Source organism: Rhea americana, unplaced genomic scaffold (assembly GCF_003343005.1).
Source record: "Rhea americana isolate MKP2758 unplaced genomic scaffold, rheAme1 scaffold_1, whole genome shotgun sequence".
Classification (NCBI taxonomy): Eukaryota; Metazoa; Chordata; class Aves; order Rheiformes; family Rheidae; genus Rhea; species Rhea americana.
In genome coordinates, this window is record NW_028185038.1 from 4,782,648 (window position 1) to 4,800,579 (window position 17,932).

Below are 17,932 nucleotides of genomic sequence, written 5' to 3' on the forward strand. Positions count from 1 at the left end.
TATATGTCAGGACACAGGCAGCAATTGCTAGTGCAGCCAGTGTCGTGAGTGTTGTTAACTGTTGCTGCTCCTGATGAGTTGAGGCCCAGATGGCATCCATTGAAATACCCTTCACTTTGTATCGAGGCTCACAGAAGTCTCGTCACTTAGAATATGCCTGCACAGTTCTGATGCGAGTTCATTTTAAAGTCCATGCTTTCTGACTGTTTGGASTGTGCATGTGCAAACCCAAGGTCAGTCTGGTATTAACTTAGCCTTAGTTTTGGAGTATTTGTGAGGAATCAAGCTTGAGCCAAATTTTTCCAAACTCCCAGTCATTTAGTTTGAACAAATCAGGTATAGAGGGTGTCAAGCCCATTAGAGCCCAGTCCAGGAACTGATACTCTGAATTCAGCTCTTCCCAAGCACTGTGAGGCCAAAGTACAGACCATCAGGCAGCACTGTGGAGAAATAGGTTTCAGTGGGCTTACTCCCACTCTTAAWCTCTGTCTTAGACCCATATTGAGGGCTTTGCCTAAAATTTCCTGCCCTTGAATGGCAGCTCTTTTATTTTGTGTAGCACTTCAGGATCAGTACAGTCATAGGTTTTTGCATTGATTTAACTGTTCTGGTTGGAGTTGTGACTTTCTATCAATATAGCTAAAGAAATATAAAATCTTAGATTGACTGTGGTTGCACTGTCAGGAAAGAGCCGTATGCRGATAGTGGCCATATCCAGAGCTTGAGTATTTGAAATGCGTTCGTTTCTAAACTAAGTCTATGGGTAAACACCCCATCTGGATTCAGCTATGCCARCAGATGAGGCTGTTACTCACACCTGCTTCTAAGTGCTCCCTGCTAAATGTGACTGCATTTATGGTTTGTGTGATCACTGCTTAATTCTGCTTCAGTGTCAAAAGTTAAAATGCTGTGTCCGAGATAACCCTAGCAGTATTGCCTGAAGTGAATTAGAAAGTGTTCCCATAAAGAGTTCTGCCAGCACAACTGTTTGAGTGAAAAAGCACAGCTGGATCTGGCACAGACCACCCATCCACGGGGTCTGAGAGAGGCAAATCAGAGTTAGGGAATCACAGTGGAGATATCAAAGTAACTGATAGTATTTCTAAAAAATATCTGTAATATTCACAATCAACATTGCTATCTGTAGCAATATAGGTTGAGAGACTGGAAGGGATAGAGCTGACTGAACCCAAATAAACCAGTGGACCTGGCAGCTTCCTAGTTTGAGGCAAGGGGTTGTAAGTCTCACCATTACTGTGCTTTCATCTGATACCAAAATACCATAACAACCAAGTTTGTTTTGTCTATTRAACTGATATGAGGGTGCTATAGACACTATGCGTTAATCAAAATACACACATTACTCTTCATTTTGGCTGAATAGCTGTGTACATTCATGGCAGAAATTACAAATACATATCTGAGGTATTTGCCATATTTTCGTCAAAGACTTTGGAAAGTGGAAGTTGGTATTCAAATCCCTTAGGCAGGTGTATACCTGCCTAAGGTGTAACCCCTAACTGAAGTTAGGGGTTTGTGTAATTGAAAAGTAGCTATGATCTTAAAAATAYAATGAATGTGAATTTGAGTCGAATTTCTTACTGCAATCTAAGCTATTGTTCAGGTTCCTCACATAATTTTTTAATTGTTTTTCTGTTTTAGGTTTGTGAGAAAGGAAATAATCCTAAATTGGTAGAATTGCTATTAGCCAATGGTGCTCGAGAGCAGGATGTTCGATGTGCTTTAACCATCAGTATAAAGAAAGGAGATAGCCAAATCATCAGCTTGCTCTTAAAGAAGCTTAGCCTTGATGTAGCCAACAGCAGTATATGTCTTGGAGGATTTGGTATTGGAAGACTTGAACCTTCCTGGCTCATTCCTTTGTTCCCAGAAAAACTTACTCCTTTAAGAAAACAAAGTGAGTATACATAGAATTCGCTACACTAAATGTGTAAATAATTCTTGATGGTGTTATATTAGTGTTTTAGGTCAAGATCTTCACTGAGGATCTCTTCTAGTGCTCGGTTGTTGAATGACTGTAAAACCTTGAAAATAAAATCAATCAGGTATTTCTGTTATTGTTTTTAATGAGATATGAATTTCTTTGAGAATATATTATTTTCTTGATTTCTAGATGCAGGTTCTGCACTGGCAAGAATGGTGCTAAGATACCAAATGAAGAATATTTCAGAGGAYAAATCAAGACTCTACTCTGATTTGAACTTCTCTGAAGATGGAATGGATAAAAACTATGACTGGAATTTAATTTCTGACCCATTAGTGGACAGTGTTTTCCCTTTAAATGATGATATTGATAGTGAAGGTAATTKTTTTCTTGTAATTTTGTCTTTTTATAATCCCAGTCTAGCATGCCAGGGCTAGACAGTAGCTACAAATTCCTTTAAAGTAATTAGGTAACTGTGAAACTATCATCTGAGGAATAAGCAGGATGCAAAAAAAACCCATAAATCAGTTGCTTGTTTGTATTTGAGTTTAAAGACACTTCTCGTGCAAAAATCTTACCTAAAATTTTATGTTCCCTTTGAAAAATAGGTCATAGTGTGTAAGTATGTGTCTTTATATACAAAATTAGGACCTTAAAACGTTTAATTAGATTATCAACTTCAGATCAGTTCTTCACATGTTGAGTTGCTTTCCTATAGAGAGAAAGAGTGGGATTCATCCAAAAAAATTTAGACATCAWCTGTTTTGATGTCTGTTTCTGAGCTAGTCTTGTAGATTCTCTTTATAGTCAATGGTAAAAAAAAAAAAAGCTTCAAGACCACGATTCATCTCATCATAAATAAACCAGATCAATTGTGATCTAGAAATGCTATGTTCCTTGGACTATCCGTAAATAAAGACCACCCATCTACATCTATTATAGAGGATTATATTGTTAACATACAAATTAGGTGAAGTAAGGTCTGTCACAAGGATCTTTAATTGATCAAGGTAATTGATATCCTTAAATATCATAAGGATATTAGATTGCTCTATCCCTTCCAGTCTCTCAACCTATATTGCTACAGATAGCAATGTTGATTGTGAATATTACAGRTATTTTTTAGAAATACTATCAGTTACTTTGATATCTCCACTGTGATTCCCTAACTCTGATTTGCCTCTCTCAGACCCCGTGGATGGGTGGTCTGTGCCAGATCCAGCTGTGCTTTTTCACCCAATTGATCAAATTTTAAAATTTAAACTTAAATTTTAAAATAATTAAATTGATTTAATTAAATCTATTAATTTAAATTCAATTGATTTAATTAAAATGTCAATTTAATTGACAGTTGAATCAATTGCTTTAATTGTCATCTGTACTTGCCATCAGTATAGATGACAAGTCTGTATCCAATCCAGCATCATTCTTGGCAGGAAATCTGCATGCCTTTAACTTGTAAAAARCAGCATTTCTGTATATAAAATCTGTATTTTGATAAAAACGGTAAGTGGTCTTATCATGCCTTTTGTTTATTCAGATGTCACTGTTGTATTTTAGAAGTGCTGGCTACCTGAAATCATCACAGTTGAACAATTTGTATTTTGGAATCAGAATCCTAAGGATTTTTTGTTAATTCTCTTTTTTGTTCTCTTCTTTTGCATCATCATTTGATGCCATTTTTTCATTACTGTAGTACTATAGCACAGACACGTGATACTGATAGGTACTATTTGTTGTCCCACATAGAAAAGTTGTTAAGTTATGGGTAAATTACAGTAAAAAGTATTGACCTTACCAACAGGAATGATTTTAGGAATTACCTGGAAATTAGGAGTGRTTTTTAGGCAGTTCTGAAGGGAGGAATAGTAAATGCATGCAGATTACCCCAGATTGGCTTTGGTAGTACTCAGTAAACATAGGAGTGCAAATGTATTTTAAAATAAAATTTAAATAAAAGTATGCTTTGCACTGCAGTAGCACAAMAATGTGCTATGTAAACATAAACAATACCAACTGGTTGGAAATTTTAATAATAAAGCATCAATGTAACAAGCTGCAGTTCCTGTTTGGAGCATGTCAGGTTACAATAGGACATGTTAGCATTCTCAGCATGTTGCACACAGAATTAAGCAATGAGCTGCTGCTAAGATTGACGTGTTTGAAATGTCTCTCTCCTTTGTATGTCTGCATCTGCGTTATCTGCGTTACAGTTGAATTCTAAGTCTCAGCTTTAAATACATTTTCTTATTTTTCTCCTCTCTTGTGTTACTGCTTTGTGCTAGGAAGTGAAGGTTCATTTTTTATAAAAAAGAAGTCCAATTCCATTGCAGTCGCTGATTTACACTGTAGGGAAACAGCCTTGCAAAGAGGTTCTCCTACGTTGCCGCGCCATTCCTACTCTGTGGTAAGTCAGGTTCTTTTTCCTTCCAGGCTCCTATTAAATCCATCTGTGTTGTGTATTGTAAAAGTACTAACAGTCAAGCGTTAGAAAAGGTCTTGTAACCATATGGGTCATTTTCTCACTGTTACGATTTAGTATTCCCTTCTACTGTTGTGCAATTACTGTCCTCTAATTCAGGTCRCTGTATAGATGAGAGTTTATAGCAGCAAAATGTATGATCAATAAAAAACATACATGTTTTTGTAAATTGCTCAAATTTCCAGTCTGATATTTTAATACTGTACAAATGCAAATCAAAAGCTGAGGGCCAATTCACAAAGACTAACTATCCTCTAGTAAAACTAATCTACCGCCTGATGAGTGAAGGGAGATTTCAGAGAGGACAAATCAGTGTAATCAATGTCATCTTCATTTGAGTGAGCTCACCTATTTCCATTGGTTACAAAAGGAAAATAGAGAGACTTAACTTTCTGAGAATTAAGTTAGTCTCTATAAATATCCATCTCCATGGTCTCACCTCACCCTAATGAAAGTCATTTTAGGTTGCCAAAAATGCACTGCTTCCAATACATTCAAAATCTATTATTGTTTCATACTGCATATATCAGTATTTTTTTTGAAGGTGTGACCTATTGTTATTTTTTGAGATGTTTTTTGCTACCCCTAGAAGTGCTTACCAAAAGAAATGACAATCACAAGAAATGATATCAGATATCAGCATATATCCATACCTGTTCTTTTTTTGTTCTGTTCTGGAATTTTCCAGGGACCTGGCTCAGATTATGAACCATTAGTGAAACAAAGAAGAAAATTACTGCTTTCAGATGAATCTCCCAGTAAGTAAATTATAGAATTTAACACTTATAACAGATTTTTCAGCTTTGTGAGTATATACAAGTATATTATACAAGTATAACATGCAAAGATTTTATAGATTATATATTTGTGTATAAGAGAAAGATACATTTTGAAATACTGGAGTAGAATACAAATAGTGCATATGTAGTGAAATATCTTCTTCCTGGGCTTCACAAATAATTTGTGTAGAATTCTGCAGACAATATAATTTCATGAGTGTCCTTACTGGTTTTGGAAAGCTGTTTCTTCTGTTGTACAGCCCAAAAGTGTCTGTCTCTTCCCTAGTCTTACAAATTTGTCTCTTAATAAAAGTCTTCATTGAATTTTATGTTAACCAATATTGAGAAATTCACTATCTCATATGCTTTTTGATCCCAAGATGATTGATCTTAATTTTAATTACTTGATAAATGAAATAATACTACTAAATGATTGTATTTTCCTATGCTTTTGTTTTAATAGAAGGAATCTCAAAATTCTCTCCACATTTAAGGCCATCAGACAGTCTTTCATCACTGATCTCAGAGAAAGAATATATTAAATCTTTAGATCTTTCATCAAACGAGCTGGAGAACATTGATGCCATCAGCCAGAATAGCTGTTTAATTAGTCACCTGGAACATCTTGAGAAACTGGAGCTCCACCAAAATGCTCTTACAAACATTCCACAACAACTTTGTGAAGTAATTCTGCATAATTTTATGTAATATGAGTTGAGATTATCTACAATACATTGCTTGTCTCCAACAATATACTCATACCAATACTACTCATTAATATGGGTATATATTTTTGCATACTTAATTTTGCACTTAATTTTTATTCAGTGGATTTATGTGCAGCTAGAGGTATAGACATATTCATGGAACTTTTAAAACCATTTACTGCAAAGGACTGCTCTAAGATGTGTGCACTACAGTGAGTAATGTAATTAAATAAATGGAAATGAGAACTGCAGGCAATTCATGTCAAATTTCATGAAACTGAGTTAATTTTATGGAATGCTGTATGTTTTATATACAAATATTATGGATTCTTTCAGTGTAACTGCTGTTCTCTGCTATTTTTCCCAGTAAGACAAATATAATTAAATTAATAAATTGCGTAACAAATAACTCATTTTAGAACTTACAAAATCATATTTTTTCATTTTTTAAAAACAAATTATTCTTTTCTTTCAGAACTTGAAATGTTTGACATACTTGGATTTGCACAGTAATCGATTTACATCTTTTCCTATTTATTTACTGAAAATGAATTGTATTGCAAACCTTGATATCTCTCGAAATGACATTGGACCTTCTTTTGCTTTGGATTCTTGCTTCAAATGTCCAACTCTAAAGCAGCTTAATCTATCATACAATCAGCTGGTGTGTATTCCTGAATTTCTTGCAAATGTTGCAGAAAACCTGGAACAACTATTGCTAGAAGGGTAAGAATAGTACCAATAAATGGACAGTAGTATAACAAGCATAGCAGAAAATAATGTCTTTGTCATCTTGAATAGTACTGTTATTGCACAGAAAAGATAATTTAATCAGTAATTAAGCATTGTTGTTATTTTCTAAGTATGTAAATTACTGTAATTTTAATTGTTAAATTACAAAGTAATTTAATCTGTTAGCTTTGATAGAATTTAATAGCATGGCACAAGAAGACATTTTCAATGACATACTGAAAATGTCATATAACAGCATTATTTTTATTGTCGTACTACTCATCCAAAGGGTTCTTTGTGTTGCCTAACRTTTAGTCACTTTTTCTGTTATGTAAATTATTTTGACTGTATTTCAAAACCAAGAGTTATTTGAAATTATGATTCATKAAATTATGCTTATTGATGTGAGTATATTTTAAATGACAAAACTAGAGAAAATACAAAATTTTGGTTTACCAGCACTTCTTACTATACTTGTTAGTGAGTGAAATAACTCGTACCATAGAGGGAATTCTTACAAATACTATTATTGATAGTTCTGTAAACTACTGATGGTCTCATATATCTCCCTTAATTTGTTATTTTTAATGAGTGTGATATTTTTTACCACACAGAATAAAGATAACAAGATACGTAACTAAAACAAACAGTATTAAAGAATCAAATCAAATTCCCTAAAGTGAAGATTTTAAATTTGCAATCTTACTGCAATTCCTCATTAGGTGTATTTTTAATATTATTTTAGCAATATTACCCTTGCAAAAGAATGATGTGTGGTCCTTTTTATCCCTGCATTTTTCCAGCCTCTTTCCAATGTTGTTCTTTTTTAGAATACATTGTACCATAACATATAAATCCTAAATTACGCCTATGGAATTTTCATTTTTTTTTTCTACTTGACCATCATTCTGTGATCATAATCCTGCAGAAAAACATCTTTAGTAAACAGATGTACTCACAAATGTATCACTGCCCTTTCTGTGGGTTTGAACGGCATTAATCGGGAAATGACACCTTATTATACTTTCTGAAATTTGTTCTACAGATTAATTAAAATAACCCAAGTATCAGTCATTGTTATTTCATGTTACTACATATCCCAGTATTCTTGTTGGCTGGTCAGTCTTTATTTAGATGAAATTCTTAGTTTTAGTTTATCTGTGTAGGAATGGCAATGTCTGGTCGATACTCTACTTTTCCTTTTTAGTTAATGGTTTCTGGGTGTTACATGGATTTCTTTTTCTTCTTGTTATCATAGAAACAAAATTTCCTGCTTACATTCACCTGTATGCTTGAAAGAGCTGAAAATTTTAAACATTAGTAAGAACAATATTTCAGCCCTTGCTGAGAATTTCTTCGCGGGCTGTATGAAGCTGGAGCTGTTCAATGCCAGGATGAATGCCCTTGGTAAGCACCTAAGGAAGCAGAATCCACCTTTTAGAAACCTTTCCAAGTCACAGAATTCTTAGCCACCAGCAGTTGTCTCAGAGGACAGTCAAGGGAAACCTATGCTTATCCTTATTTAAACTTTTCCCTAGGCATCAGCTTTTGATCACTATTGCAAACAGTATATAGGGCTAGGTGGACCTTTGGTGTGACTCAGCATAACTGTCTTTGTAGTGGATGCTCTAAAAATGGTTGAGTGTGGTTGGGATGATACATACCATTGTGTAAGGTTCAAGACAGAGTGAAATTGTTTAAAGTTAGCTTGAAGAAAAAAAGCCCAATACTGTACTGAAGTACATATCAATTATTATCACACTATATCCAGCATTGACTTCTGAATAAGATAAGGTGTTTTRTTTAGTCACTTAAATACATTTGTCRGTTGAGATGCCCTGAAGTATTCCACTTGGCTTGTGGCTACTGGTCCAGAGAATGCAGGTCTTCCTTTGATCCTGTGTTGTATTTCCATGCTRTGTGCTGATAGCTCAGGTACCATGAAGCAGCTCACCATTTCACTAGACTCCTGTATTTAAGCAATTGAATTGAGCCCAGAATTTTTTTAGTAGCTTAAGTGTGCAAAAGCTTCAAAATTAATTTACCTATGAAAGATGATATAAATGAAATCTTAAGATATTGTGGGAGTTTGTAAGTTATTTTTAGAATTTATTTCCCTCTTCAGGATATAAAATTTTCTATTTTGAAATCTCTTATTGTCATAGTGTTTKGGAAGGTAGGTCTTACATGTGCAGTGAATAAACACAGTTGAATCAAAAAGTCTTTTTTATGTGCYTATGACCTACCACACACTGAGTGAATGATAGGAATACTGGCAATACAGTAAAGTGTGAAGATTACTTCARTGTTTAGTGCCGATATGACACAAGTATAATAGAATGTAATGTGATAAAAGCCCATACTTTAATTCTGTTCTACACTTCCTTCGTGTTGGGAGTTCAGTTTTAAAAGAGCTTAAAAGTAATGTTCAGATTCTGCCCTTGGCAGCTTGTATAAGGACCTATGTATATAAGATGATAGACGACCTTTTAATCTGTCTCTGATTTTAGAAAATTCTAATTTTAAAAATAATTAAAGTAATGCTGAAAAAAGTGGGATTAACCCCTTTTTCTGTTSTAGAAACAATACCTGATTTGTCATCCAGCATAACAAGTTTGAAATTATCTCAAAATCATTTTATTAATGTTCCAGAAACAATTCTTCTTCTACCACAGTAAGTTATTATTTTACTTATTGAAGTTAGTCATGTTCTTGATGAATWAAATCTAATGGCAAGGCTTTCGTTAAGTAGAAAATTCAGTATATTTTACTCATTTTCAGGAAATCCTCTTTAAAAGATTGAATCTAAAACTTAACAGCTTTTAACTGAAGTCAAACAGTCACATTTTCTTCGTTATTTGGAGAAATGCTACTCCTCAGATAAGTCCAGACTACACAAATTAAAAATATCTTCCTTGACTGCTGAAGCTGACAGTTCTTACTTAGAAGACCAGAATTAATTTATCTTTTTCTTAATACCAACACTGTAAAAAGATACTGGTGACTTTTCCTTTTCAACAAGTTCTGCAGCTTCAGATTTTTGCACAAGGCTACTGAGATCAATTTTTYACTTCCCAAATATAACAAGATATTTATTCTCAGAGAATGACACTTACCCTGGATAGAATTGTGATAGAAATGCATGTGACATTTCTTTTTCTTTACCTTCAAACCATTACTCAYGGAAATCAGAACTTCCACTTTTTTTTTAGAAGTTCCTGACCTTAACAGATCACTAGAATCAGATGGTAGGAGGAGTAACTGGAAGGGATGATCAGTTGTCTGATAAATGTGGGCAGATGGGGGTGCTGATGGCACCATGAGGGGGAGCAGGTCAAGAAAGAGAACTGGTGCCTACAAGGTAACTGAAGAAAGTGGGTCTAATAAAGCTGAGATGGAGAGTGGGAGGAAAGAATAAGCAAATTCTTCTGAGTGCAGAAACAATCAGATTTGGACAGTATTGTTAGGCTATGTATGTGACAGTTCCARTACTTAAAAAGAAAGACTAGTGGGTTATATTAATCAAATTTAAATAGAGTATGTTCTTATTAACATGACTAACCAAATGCTGTACTAGAATGCTGTTGTTTAAACTCACAGTAGCAAATCCGGTGGATGTATTGAAAAAGATGCAGCTTTCAGGTTCCATGTCTCCTAGACCACACAAGTCAATAAGGAGATGAATTAATTTCTTGGCGTTGTTCATGCCACAGTGAAATAAAAACAACATATTTGTCCAACAGACGGCTTATTAAAAAGAAATATTTGTAATCCAGGTACTTTATTATGTGGTTCTTGTGCATGCACATAGTTGAACTATATAATTTATCCATATGTAGAGAGAGAKAGATRTAGATAGATAGATAAATAGATAGATAGCTGTGCACAAATATGTATTCATAGAAACATTCTGAGAAAAGCACAGTAAGATATCCATACCATATGATGTTAATCTCCTCAGTTAGGAGCAAGAAAGAGAATGATTCAGATCACTTAGGTTAAGTGAGGCTCCATAGACTATAAAGGGAATCTTGATAATATCAGGAGCTTCCCTATTGTTTTTTTTTTCAAAAAATGAAAAGTATAAAGCACATGAAAATACTTATTAGTGTTATGTTAGATTGAAATTAACGTTTCAAATACATTTACTCTAGTAAATTTGATGTTGCACATACCAGTGTGCTTCATGGTCCTGTGCTCACGTGTAACTGGAACCATGAGCCAAATTCTGTTCTCTGATACCTGGGCATAAACTTTGGCAACTATTGTCCACAGTTGAATTAGGGAGTATTTGTGTTATAGAAGTGTGAACAATATTTGTCTGTGTCTATCTACTAATCTGAACAAAGCCATGCATATCTATGTGTTGTAGAAAGAGGAAAAAAGTGTACTGTTATCTCCAAAACATGCATGTGCACTAATTTAAATTGATTCATTAATCTTCAGTCTGAAATATATAACCTAGTACAACCTGTGAGTTTGTTTTAATAATTAGAAAATTTCATTCATAGATTGAGAGCATACTTTACTCGTATGTATTTATATTTTCTTATTTTTTAATCTGAGATAATGAAAATCTATTTATAATATCTTCTTAATTACTTTTGCTTGTAGTAGTAATTTTCTATCTTCCCATCTACATTCCTCTCAGAAGACTCTGTTCTAATATCTACTCCATTTATTTGTTTATTAAAACTTCATATATTCCAAATTAATCACAGTTTTATTTCATTTGCTAACTTTTCTCTTTTATATTTTCATATTTTTAGTTTGCGATCAGTAGACTTAAGCCAAAATGAGATCATAAGCCTGCCTGGGCCARTGCACTGGAAATCATTAAACTTAAGGGAGCTATTATTTAATCACAATCAAATAGGGGTCTTGGACTTGAGTGAAAAGGCGTCTGCATGGTCTAGGCTAGAGAAACTACACCTGTCTCATAACAAGTTAAAGGAGGTAAAGTATGAGATTCTATCTCAAAAAAATGAAATCACTTTTCAATTTAATGCWGGTTTGCAATGTTCATTTGACTCATGTCACCCCCTCATATCACTGAAAATTCTGTTAATAAAATGATAAATGAGACTCACCATATTAAGCTTTTCTATGTCAACTATGTCATATAATCAGTTTCCATAAATTCATTATGAGCTCCTTTGTCGAGAATGTTAACCCTATTTATTTWAAAAAAGTACAACTGTAAAAATAACACCTAGTTTTATTAAATACGTAAGGAATTTATGCTCATAAAAACAAAGGCTTATTTTTTAAATGCTTAGCTGTCCATTAAATATTCTTTTATCTAGGTTCCTCCTGAAATTGGTTTCCTAGAAAACTTGACTTCTCTGGACCTAAGTCATAATCCCGATTTGAGATTCTTTCCAGATGAAATGGGAAAGCTGTCTAAAATCTGGGATCTTCCTTTGGATGGACTRCATCTTAATTTAGACTTCAAACATGTGGGATACAAAGCCAGAGACATTATCAGGTTTGTTGCCATATTGTTCTTGAGCATTTTTGTTTTGCTTTCTTGGGGTATGTAGTCAGCAGTAAGGAACCAACATACCCTTTTGAGAGGAATTGCTGATCTGTCAAATGATACCCAGCTTAACTGTGGCTCTGTTAACTGTAGGCTTTACTGTACAAACATACATAAAGTAGATTATAACCATATAATAATATAATCATATTATTTCATGCTTCTATAAACTATGCGATGAACTGTTTCTTACATGTTTTTTGTGTTACTAAGAGCATTGCACAGAGCACATTCTGGAGTAATTACAAAACAAAAAGACACATTGTGAATTAAGCCGTGAGTTCTGAATCAGAAATTAGAATAGGCTGTAAAAATCTCARTAATATCAAACAGATATTTAAAATTTGAAGTAAATGATGTCTGTTAGGATTTTTGCTTGACCTTGGGTTCTTTTGTTGGTTTCATTATTAAATACTTAGGTGAGTTTTGCAAACTATCTTTTATGCCAGATTTCTTCAACAAAGACTGAAGAAGGCTGTACCTTATAACAGAATGAAACTCATGATTGTTGGGAATACTGGCAGTGGGAAAACAACACTGCTACAACAACTAATGAAGTGCAAACGAACAGAATTGGGGTCTCCAAAAGCTACAGTAGGCATTGATGTGAAAGACTGGATCATTCAAGGGAAAGGCAAAATGAAGAAAGAGCTAATATTAAATGTCTGGGATTTTGCAGGTATTTCAAGAGCTTGTTTAACTTTATTATGGTCTTTTCTAATACAGTAATGCATTTCTTATGCTTAGAATCAGCCTGTAAAATTTCAAATTGTAGACAGTAGAATCATGCAAACTTATGTCAGAAGTCAAATGACTAGTTATGAATTAGTGAATTCTGGAAATTTTCAGTTAATACCTCAAATTTCACATAAAGCCTTAGGAATTTCTCATCACCAGATTGGTGTGATCCCTCATTTCAACCATAGCGCTCTAGAATCATGAATTCAGAACGGTGAGAAACTAGCTGTGTGATCATTTAAATACAGCATATACTACGATGCAGAGACACAGAGGAGAAACATTCAAGTTAAATATCCAATTTCATTTAAGACATACTGTGATTTTAAGAACTTAATCATGTGAATTTAGTCCTCTATTATTTTGCAGTTGCTGGAAGGATGGGAGGAAGGGAGGGAGGAATTTACAAAAGAAAGAGTTAAAATTTTGATATGTAGAAAATTCAGTGGTGAATTGTGACCTTCCAATTTCTCTTTGCAGTGACCATGTCTATCCAGTTTATTGGAACTTGCATCTCTTGATTTGAAACTAGTTTTCTTACTTCATCATTACAGTTCAGTCAATGAGATACCTCAGAGTACCTACCTAAAATTCAGTGTTGTTATAGATTTACTGTCCATTTAGATAAATTTTTGTAAGCATTAATTTCATTTGTGGAGTAGTGAGCTGAGAACAAGTGATGTTCTGCTGCTTTTTTGTGATCTGGAGATGTTCATAAGAGAAGTCCTAGACTATGAGTATTTTCTRTCGTCAGGACAAGAGGAGTTCTACAGCACCCATCCTCACTTTATGACCCAAAGAGCTTTATATCTTGCTGTATATGATCTCAGCAAAGGACAAGCAGAGGTGGATGCTATGAAGCCATGGCTTTTTAATATCAAGGTATTAAGCAATAAATGTTTTACAGAATGGTTTTCCATTTTCCAGGAAGTTGTTGGTAAACAGTGAATTTGCTGCAGATTTTTTTCGAGGGAGGGAAGGAGGAAAGGAGCTCTTCAGCGAATAAAACCAGTAAGATGAAGCAAGACATATATGTGTAATACTAGATATGAAAATACCTGCAGACATACAAAGACATGATTATACATGAAATGGCACAAGATGTTGTGCAGAAGAATAATTTGCATGTTCTGACAATATTTTGAATTGACTGATAAAAAGAAAGGGGTAATATTAAAGAGATGATGAGTTAGGCTTGCTTTTTTTAATTACAGCGGTGTAAATTCTGAAGAAATCAGAATTTCACTAATTCAAAACTGACTAGATGTTGCTTGAAATCATGCTGCTAAGTTTTTGCTTAGCATCTTAATGATTCTAGGGCTACAATAGGTAAACTGGGTTCAGAACCTGCCTGTATATTTTAATTCTGCTACAGATGTTTTATTTTCATTTGGTGGAGTCAATCCAAGAGTGAGCATTACTCATGTATTGCTTTCAGTCTGATGTTAGTCCTGGTTGGGCAATGCAGTTATATTAAGATTTTGTATACTGACCCTTGTTAACCTTGTTTTTTTCACTGTTTACAACTTGAGTAGAGATGGTCAGAATTGCAGTCAGTTCAGTTTTGATGAAGACCATTTCCAGCATACTCTTTTTCGCTATGCAGTGGTTGCTGGTATTTCATTGCTGCATTATTCCTATGATAACTAACACTTTACTTTTCCATTTTGTTTTTTTAATGAAAAGGACAGCTGCACCTCTCTCTTACTGTGTTATTAATCTGCAAAAATGAGATCCGGATCTAAACCGTTTCCTTTAAAAATAGTAATTGTTTGAATCTCTATTCTGATTTAGACTGCTCTCTGTATATAAAAATATATGTTAGACTGATAGTGTTTTATTACCTTGTTCAATCAAGGCTATTATATGGCTATGTTGTTTAAAATTACTCTGAAAAAACATGAATTACTTATTTCAGATTTAGATCTACCAGTTACTCAGACTCATTTAAAAGAGCAATATTTAAGAAGACAGAGGAGCAAAAGGTTGCTTTTTTAAATTTGTTGGATGATTTGACTAAATAGTTCACATTTTATATGCACATTAAGAAAATAACATCAAAATTGACCATTGACTTAATAAACTATATGGATCGTACTAACAGGCTCGAGCTTCAACATCTCCTGTCATTCTTGTTGGCACTCATTTGGATATTTCTGATGAAAAGCAACGTACAGCCTGCATGAGTAAAATTACTAGAGAGCTGCTGAATAAGCGAGGCTTCCCTGCGATCCAAGACTATCACTTTGTGAATGCTACAGAGGAATCTGATTCCATTATCAGACTTCGGAAAATCATAATAAAGGAGAGCCTTCACTTCAAGGTAAGCTAGATATTGTTTGTAACATTGAAGACATCCTGGTTTTAATTAAATGCATTTTAAACACATTAATTAAGCACCTAATTAAACACATTTGTAATGTGGTAGCAAACTCATCATGCCGTATGTATCATACCTTAGACAAAACAATATAATGAAGGAAAATCATCAGCTTTGATTTCATTTCTTTTTCTATTAAAAAAAAATCAGTGTAGTAAAAATCTCAGCTAAGGGTAAGTTTTATCTGTGAACAATAGAACCATTTAATCTTTTTCTCATGGAAATACCTGATCACAAACAGTTCATTTTTGTTCAATGGCAGTGGCGGCAGCTAATTGCAATAGTAAGTATTGCTATATTGCAAGATTTCAGGGGACAGATAAAAGGTTTTGTGAGTGGAAACGGGAACCCTTAAACTGAATGAGTCTCCTAAACTGGAGAATCTGCACTCARTAGTTCTGTTCTCTCCAAAGCCATTGCTACCACTCGTTCCCTGTTGTCTCCTTACCCACGGCATCCAGCTCTATCAGTGTCTGTGACAAGTATGAAGAAACTAACCCAGACATGGAGCTTATAGAAAGATAAGGCTCAATTTATAGCAAAAAACAAATATGTTTATCCAATGCCAAGCATGCATACAATGCCATTACATGTTAAAGAGAAGAGGTGATCTCTTGTGCTACTGAAATCAATAGCAAAACTTCATAAATTGCAGCAGAGCCCGAATTTATTCTGCATTACTGCTCTGAAGATTTTAAAGAAATAAATTATGTATTTATGACTAGCCTCACGCTGCTATGGTAGAAAGGAGGGAGAGAGTGCAGACTCCTCTCAGAAATCACCAGTTTAGCAACATCTGTAATCTGCCTAACTTCATTCCACAGTTCAAGGAATAGTGAACCATTACTAAGCGGCAGCAGGGTGACCTGTTGAGGTGGAATGAATTGATTTCATTTCTTATACATCCAGAAGACAGGAACAGAGCAGATAGATGTAAAAAAAACATCTTACATCTCACCAGATCGTTTCAGCACTCAGGAGACATTCTGACTTTTGAAAACGCTTCCCTCCTATGTACCTAAAAATTGCTCCTCTAACATCCACATCTCTTCAGACTATGGTATTCACTGATGTTTAAATTTCCACCGCATAAAAAAGAGGTAGCCAAAAAGAAAGGAGATAATTTCCATATATATTGTAGACATTTTGTGAAAGGAGAATTACAAGATACCTGGTTAGAAGTTAAGCAAAGTGACTTAAGTATTAAACGTTGTAATTAAGTGCTTTGAGTCTTTCAAGATTACATAAGGTAGTATTGGCATATATATAAAAAAAWGCCACAGTGCACTGGTATTTAACTGCTTTGATAGAAAGATTATAAACCTAGAAAGAAGCCAATATGGAAGAGGTGGGCAAATTGTTTCCTCTCCCCCCCTCACCCTGATATGACTACCTTAGTGTCCATGGAGAGAGAACCTGATCAGATGCTAATGCTGAAGGTCAAAGAATGTATCCGGGAAGGAACTCTGGCTGCAGGCCTAGGGCTGGGTCCCCCACTGTGTTTCGCTTCAGTGCTGCTAATCTGGCCAGACTTACTCCTCCTTCTCCTCCCAACTACTGATCGTCATCACTCAACTGCAGAAACTTTTAATTGAGCTACTACCCTTTTCCCTCCGCTTCTGACTACGAGTACACTATTTTGGCCTTTTTCTTTTATTTGCCAGTTGTCCCGTGTTATCCTCTGATTCATGACGTCATGTGTTCATACAGTGAATACTTTCCTTTGGTTTTAAACAAAAGTTTCTCTTTATCCTTTCAGAAGATCTATCTTTTTTTATTTTTATACATACCTATATTATGGAAATATTCACTTCTGTGAATATTAATTTATAGAAAGACATTCATATTATAATTCTGAATAAAAATTTAGTTCCATCTAGCTTTCAGAAGCCACGTTAGTCAACAAATGAGTGGTTTTGTTCTTTATTGCCATTACTATTGAATGGAGACTCCCAGCTTACATCCTGGTTACATCACAGTTTGCATTTCCCATGAATAAATTAATAAATCTGATATTATTCCTAATTACACAGATCAGAGATCAGCCTGTGGTTGGTCAGCTGATTCCTGACAGCTATTTGGAACTGGAGAAGCAAATTTTGCTGGAACGTAAAAATGTCCCAGTTGAATTTCCAGTGATTGATCAGAACCGATTGCTAAAACTGGTACAAGAAAGCCAGTTACAGCTGGATGAAAATGAGCTCCCTCATGCAATTCACTTTCTGAATGAATCAGGTAAAGTATTCTGTTCAATGTATAATATTTGTTGTTAGCAGTTGGCTGCAACTCTGCAGCAGACACACTTGTATGCACTTTTTAACCTTGCACAGTATTGTCACAGTATGTTGAGCTGAAATGCTAACTTTGAATAATGTTGCAATTTGATAATCCAGATCTCTATCATAATGAAATTTCATGATATAAAGAATCAGTTCATTAAAGGTTTATACATCTTACCCATCTTTGAAAACATCGGACCTGTTGGTTAGACCACATAACTTCTGAAGAAAGATACAATCACTAGAATAGCTTTCTTAGAATAGCAGTTAGGTGAATATATTTAGCAGCATGTACCAGTACCATACAGACTTCATAACTATAAATATTAAATCACACTGAATACCTGCTTG

General features: G+C 34.4%; 1 protein-coding gene across 1 annotated transcript in view; it reads left to right on the forward strand.

Annotated features, from left to right (window-relative positions):
- LRRK2 (leucine rich repeat kinase 2) overlaps positions 1-17,932 on the forward strand; it is a 70,841-nt gene that overhangs the window by 30,564 nt on the left and 22,345 nt on the right. The window contains exons 18-31 of the mRNA XM_085325278.1: positions 1,663-1,918; positions 2,135-2,323; positions 4,231-4,352; positions 5,116-5,185; positions 5,670-5,890; positions 6,389-6,639; positions 7,904-8,052; positions 9,226-9,319; positions 11,415-11,601; positions 11,952-12,133; positions 12,634-12,863; positions 13,677-13,804; positions 15,027-15,245; positions 17,336-17,537. Of these exons, the coding sequence (XP_085181404.1) occupies positions 1,663-1,918; positions 2,135-2,323; positions 4,231-4,352; positions 5,116-5,185; positions 5,670-5,890; positions 6,389-6,639; positions 7,904-8,052; positions 9,226-9,319; positions 11,415-11,601; positions 11,952-12,133; positions 12,634-12,863; positions 13,677-13,804; positions 15,027-15,245; positions 17,336-17,537 (2,500 nt within the window). The remainder of the gene's footprint in view (positions 1-1,662; positions 1,919-2,134; positions 2,324-4,230; positions 4,353-5,115; positions 5,186-5,669; positions 5,891-6,388; positions 6,640-7,903; positions 8,053-9,225; positions 9,320-11,414; positions 11,602-11,951; positions 12,134-12,633; positions 12,864-13,676; positions 13,805-15,026; positions 15,246-17,335; positions 17,538-17,932) is intronic.